Here is a 5,771-nt window from a genome sequence, read left to right as displayed (position 1 = left end):
CGGCGGCGGCGGCAGGAGCGGGAATTCCTTGCGCATATTCGCTTGATTTTGCTGCTCTGGTTCTTGCTGCTGCTTCTTCTTTGATTCGGGGAATTGGGTTGTCTGATCTGAGTGGGTGCAACTGCAACCGCAACCGCAACCGCAATCGATCTTTTTTCTTTATTTTTCTTTCTTTCTGTGTGGTGCTGCTGTTATCAGCTCCAATGATTGGTTGGTGAGCTTTTCTTGGCTTTTGAGTGCGGCGATAGGTATGTGGCTAGCTGGTCTCTCTGAATTGCGAGGGCTTCTTCTTGGTGTTTCTGTCCGGGTTCTTCAGTTCAGGAGCTGGGAGAGATTGGGAGCCCTGGCTGTGGATTTTAGTGCAGCCTGGAGTTTGTTTTCTTGAGGAACTGAAGGTATTGGGGGGTTTTGGCCGCAAGTTCTTGGTTCCCCTGTTTTTGTTGCCTGAAGAAATTATCCCCTCTTCACCTCTTTGGTATGAAATTCTTGGTTATCCTCTTAATTCTGAGTTTATAAGCAGTCTTGGTAGCTCAATCTGAGTTTCTTGTTGCTTCCCCAGCTACCAGTGGAGCTGGCTTTGGAGCTTGGTTACAGTGGGAATTCCTTCCATCTTTGCTTGCTGATCCTTGAATCTTTGTTTCATTGGATGCCTTGATGAAACCCATGCTAGTAAAATCCCTGCTCTTATTTTCTTCTCTTGTTTTGCTGTATCTTGTAGTGCAGCATTTATCTGTGCAAGGGAACTCTGAGCTCTTGTCATCAGAATTTTAAGCTATTATATTCATCTTTTGCGTGTGACAACTGACAACAAGGCTGTGCCTTGGACATTGCTCCTGGTTCACCACTCCCACCTCTTTCATATCATCAAAAACTACTTAAAAATCCGAGCTGCAAACAACTGGGAAAAGGAGTTTCTATCTAGCCAGCCATCTGATGCCATTTCACTCATCTCTTCTTGCAGAATCATCCCGAATCATCGGTGCACGCCCGTATCTTCGGTGGTTGCTGCTGAGCTGGTGAAGGAGCCCCGAGGAGTCCTGCGCACGCCTCGGCCGTCAATAATTGATCAGACAAGGTATTGCCGGCCAGCACACAATCGTATTTCATTCAAGAACAGGCAAAATAACAATATTTTCTTCAGAAACACAAAATAATCCGTGCTTTTGCAGTTTTGTGTTTGTATGTGTGGTACAGAGGCCGTGTTATCTGGTTTGGTGCTTCCTTTGGGTGGCTTTGGCCCCTTTGGATGCTTGTGTTATTCTGGTGAAACATAAGGAATTTTCCACCGCATTCTCACCATCTTGGTGAGGAAAGTGCAAACGGCCAAGAACCTAGCTGAGCTGAGCTCGTAGATGGCGGACCACCCGTACCTTTAGCCTGCAAACAAGCATCTTGCACTGTCACCTTGTGCTGTCTCGTTTCCTGAGCATTGGTGTCTGTTTCTTCCATGGTACAAATGTGAAAAACAAAAATGGAACACAACGGTGGTAACTGCTGCCAAAGAGTACAAATGTGAGGCTCTGGGCTTAAATCATTCCTGATGGCTACTGTTTGTGCGTGTGTGTGTGTATCCTGTGCCCTTGCAGAAGAGAGAGGGCCTGAGCTTTTTTTTTTCTGGAAAGAAAGATAAGGAATTACTATTGGTTGCATCCTCTATTACTGTTTGAGGATAGAAGTACTTCCTTTTTCAGTTGGTTATTCTTCTTCAGTGTTATGCTCAACCCTTCCTTTTTTTCCCCTTTGCAGGCAGGTCAATTAGAATCGTGATTGAGTTGACTTCACAAGTGGCATGCAGTTGCTTCATAAGTGAGCAGTCAAAGTTGTGACATGTCTAATTATTACTCGAGCCCGGGTGACGAAAGGGACCCGCAAACCATGTACTCACCAGACACGGGAAACGCATCATATCCCGTGCCGTCAGCCCTGGGGAACTTGCTCTATTCAAACAATGCATCTTCTGTACCATATACGGAATTCAGTGGCATTATCCAGTCCCAGCAGAATTTCATGGAGCTGCATGGCCATCCTTCAGAACATTCATCATCAAGGGAACCTCCTAACATGGTCACCTCGCTTACAGAGCAAAGCTCCTTTGCTCCTGTCAAAGATATGAGGAATGAGATGTTAATGCATTTCATGGATGGTGCACAGAGTGGTGCTGGTGGTGGTGATCTCATCCACAATGATGCCCATAGCAGTGCACAGCTTGATTTCGGCTTGTTGAACAACCCCAGTTCGGCGAGTGTTCCATTGGCACCAGGCCAAGGATTGTCCCTGAGCCTCAACACGCATATCCTGGCACCTTCATACCCATACTGGTCCCCAAAGCCAGACTTGCTGACAACCCAATCTTACCAGGGCGATGAAAACGGAATGAAGAATATGCAGTCGGAGGCCTCACGGGCAATCAGGAATTCGAAGTATCTAAAGGCAGCACAAGAATTGCTTGATGAGATTGTCAGTGTTTGGAAGAGTATAAAGCAGAACGCGCAGAAAGACAAGGTTGAAGCAGGAAAAATGGATGGCAAAGATGCCGATGAGGTGTTGAAAAGTGAGGGGGTATCTTCCAATCCACAGGAGTCTACTGCCAATGCGGAACCTGAGATTTCTGCAGCTGAGAAACAAGAGCTCCAGAATAAGATGGCGAAACTTTTGGCCATGCTGGATGAGGTTTGTGAGACTGCCACCATAATTTACTGTCGAAATCAAACTGAAATGCCATGAAGATTAACCTTTGCTTGACTAATCACTATAGCTGTAATTCTCATGAAGATCCACAGACTCTTGTCAAAGATTAAGTTCAAATATACCATATGAGCAAACTTAATTTTTTATACTCCAGTCTAAAGTTCCGTAGAAAAAAACTTTATTTGGTGACAGCTGCAGTTCAGAGTTTCTTTGTTTTTCTCAAGAAACGCAGCTGAGAGTTTCTCATATCTCAGAAGTCAACTGCATTGTCCTATCTTTGTTCTTAGAAAAGGTGGTGGTTGGGATTGGAATCCCACCCAATCAAGGGGCATGGACTTAATATTGACTAGAGTAACATAATTGGGTCATGATCCAAAGTTCATTCAGAATGTTTTTTTTTTTGGTGAGGGAGAATGTTTGGTTTTTAACTAGAAATTCATACATGGGGCTCCTTGAAGAAGTCAGGAGAGATGGTTCAATGGTTTCTAGGTGGGTCTAGGCTTCTTGAGAAAGCTTAGCTGCCTATATACCAACATATAACAAGGCTTAAGCTTGTGCATGCAAGTTTTTAGCTAAAGAGCCTCCAAAGAAGCACTAAGCATAGTTGGAGTAGGAACTGCAACATATATCTAATTACTATGTGCTGATTAATTAGATCGCCACAAAGTTCAGAAGAAAGTCATGTTAACAATCCTATTAAAATGTCAAGTGGGCGGGAACGTAAAAGGTACATCTCTCGGGAGCTGTCAGGAAGAATGGTATATGTTGGTAAAGTTTTGGTATCTAAATCAGATTTGAACTAAATACAGAAACTTTGCTGAGAAATAATACTCTTTCAAAAAGGCACTCAGCAAGACAGATTTATCCTTAACACAGGCTAAACAGGGATAGTGGCTTAACTGGCAACCTGAATGCGGTGTTCTTATTTTTCAGCTAGTAGTTAGTACTTACTACACATCACATCCTCAACGAACTATTCTGAACACCAAACTATCTTTTTTCTCAGGTTGACCGAAAGTACAAGCATTATTTCCATCAAATGCAAATTGTAGTGTCGTCTTTCGATATGATTGCTGGGTCTGGAGCTGCCAAACCTTATACTGCAGTTGCCCTTCAGACAATATCGCGGCACTTCCGATGTCTGAAGGATGCTATCAACGACCAGGTTAATGTTATCCGAAAGAAACTGGGAGAGGAGGATAGTTCATCGGGCAGAGAGGGCAAGTTAACTCGCCTCCGTTACATTGATCAGCAGTTAAGGCAACAACGAGCTTTCCAACAGTATGGTATGTTACAGCAAAATGCCTGGAGGCCACAGAGGGGACTGCCTGAAAACTCAGTTTCAATTCTTCGTGCTTGGCTGTTTGAACACTTCCTTCACCCGTAAGTTGCTTATTTGTCATATAATTATCGCCGCTTGCCCCTTTTCGCTTTTGTTCTGATGACAGAGTTATATTTTTCAGGTATCCAAAAGATTCAGAAAAGCTAATGCTAGCGAGGCAAACTGGTTTAACAAGAAGTCAGGTATTTATGATCTTACCAAGATATTACCACAATAAATTTGTTACTAATGATTGGCATGCCTTGTTAGTACTAAAATCAATACGCACAAATAGGGGTTCGTAACTCATCTTGGTAATATCCAAGTGGTGCAAATTCTGAATCATGCTGCAGGGTTACTGCTCTTACTAGCATGTAGTATGTCGATAACCTGCAAATAGGCAAAATTATATTGTTAAGTTCTCCATCAATAAACAACTTGTATTCTAGGAGAATTGGATATTTGGCTTTGAAAGTGTGCACATGACTTCTGGAAGACTTTGCATTCTGTGAAATGAAATCAGTTTGCTGAACTTACTTTACATCCTTCATTGTCCTAGATTTCGAACTGGTTCATCAATGCCCGTGTCCGCCTATGGAAACCGATGATCGAAGACATGTATAAAGAAGAGACCGGGGAGGCAGAGCTCGACTCAAACTCCTCCTCGGACAACTTACCAAGAAGCAAGGACAAAATGGCGTCTTGTGAAGACAAGGAAGATCTGAAATGCTCCATGAGCCAGGGCCAGGCTTACCAAACAAGTGAGTTCAAAGCCAACATGGAGATGGCGGGTCTCACCGGAGCGCCGCCCAGCTTCCACAGCGAGGCAAACTCCGACGACGGCTTCATGAACCTGCTGCTGAAGGACCAAAGACCGGGCGAGGCGGACGGCGGTCTCCTCCATGGCGACGAGAGCGCGCGGTTCATGGCCTACCATTTGGCGGAGCTCGGGGGATACCAGAACAGCAACGTGTCGTTGACGCTAGGACTGCAGCACGCCGAGAACAGCCTCTCAGCTCCGAACGCTCACCGGCCAGGGTTCACGGCCGGCGGAGGGGAAGAGGATATCTACAACACCACCGGGGCTCATCCCGGCGGTGGCGACGCCGTGGCCTCTTCGGACTACGAGCCGACGAACCAGCTGGATCAACGGCAGCAGTTCGAGCCGTCGCCCCTGCTGCACGATTTCGTGGCCTGAATGAACTGAAACGCTCGCCGGTGAACATTGGAGGGAGATGATGATTATTTTGTAATTTGTAGGGCCATGGTAATAACGTGCCTGGAGAAGCATGGAAATTGTAGCTGTAGTTGCATTTGGTATATAGAAGAGAGAGGGGGTATAGCATGAAATGTATTATAAATTTGTGGGGGTGGGGGTGGGGGTGGGGTAAATAATTTTTGTAAAGATGAATGGGAATGGGTTATACGTGTAAAAGGTTATGACGGGAGACGCACCATCCTGTAAAGAAGTTACGGTAACGAATACTTCTGGACAGTTATCTATCGGGCATATGAAAGGTAATATCACCGGTGGTGCTTGAACTTGACACAATGTTCACTTTAGTGTCTGAACTGAACTTGAAAAATATATCAAAGTGGTTCTAAAACTTGACATGAACATGGTGCTAATCCCATTTGAAGACGTAAATTACGCTGATATGGCACCGAATTTTGGCTGACGTGGCATGGGTCCACTTCTAGCAACGAATCGGGATTTTAGTTAAATAATACTATCTCCATTCGGGTTTATTAGGCACTCTAG

General features: G+C 44.8%; 1 protein-coding gene across 3 annotated transcripts; it reads left to right on the top strand.

The window, feature by feature from the left end:
• The first annotated feature begins 6 nt into the window (after positions 1 to 6).
• On the top strand, positions 7 to 5,531 carry LOC119294640 (BEL1-like homeodomain protein 7). Of its 3 annotated transcripts, XM_037572859.1 has the most exons (7): positions 7 to 475; positions 560 to 669; positions 962 to 1,075; positions 1,747 to 2,670; positions 3,695 to 4,071; positions 4,152 to 4,212; positions 4,569 to 5,531. In XM_037572859.1, exons 4-7 carry the CDS (start codon positions 1,828 to 1,830, stop codon positions 5,205 to 5,207), a joined length of 1,920 nt encoding a protein of 639 aa, XP_037428756.1. In that variant the 5' UTR covers positions 7 to 475; positions 560 to 669; positions 962 to 1,075; positions 1,747 to 1,827; the 3' UTR covers positions 5,208 to 5,531. The 3 variants fall into 3 exon arrangements, with proteins under 3 accessions (XP_037428756.1, XP_037428757.1, XP_037428758.1); XM_037572860.1 differs by lacking the exon at positions 560 to 669 and having other exon boundaries at positions 7 to 395; XM_037572861.1 differs by lacking the exons at positions 7 to 475; positions 560 to 669; positions 962 to 1,075 and adding an exon at positions 1,207 to 1,512.
• The last annotated feature ends 240 nt before the right edge of the window (positions 5,532 to 5,771 follow it).

The sequence above is a fragment of the Triticum dicoccoides genome, chromosome 4B (genome assembly GCF_002162155.2).
Source record: "Triticum dicoccoides isolate Atlit2015 ecotype Zavitan chromosome 4B, WEW_v2.0, whole genome shotgun sequence".
Lineage (NCBI taxonomy): Eukaryota > Viridiplantae > Streptophyta > Magnoliopsida > Poales > Poaceae > Triticum > Triticum dicoccoides.
This window is presented reverse-complemented; position numbering and strand designations above follow the sequence as displayed.

Coding starts and splice junctions, on each gene's coding strand:
- LOC119294640 (XM_037572860.1), top strand. CDS start 1,828: ATGTCTAATTATTACTCGAGCCCGGGTGACGAAAGGGACCCGCAAACC. Junction 2,671..3,694: donor TTTTGGCCATGCTGGATGAG/GTTTGTGAGACT, acceptor CTTTTTTCTCAG/GTTGACCGAAAGTACAAGCA. Junction 4,213..4,568: donor CTGGTTTAACAAGAAGTCAG/GTATTTATGATC, acceptor TCATTGTCCTAG/ATTTCGAACTGGTTCATCAA.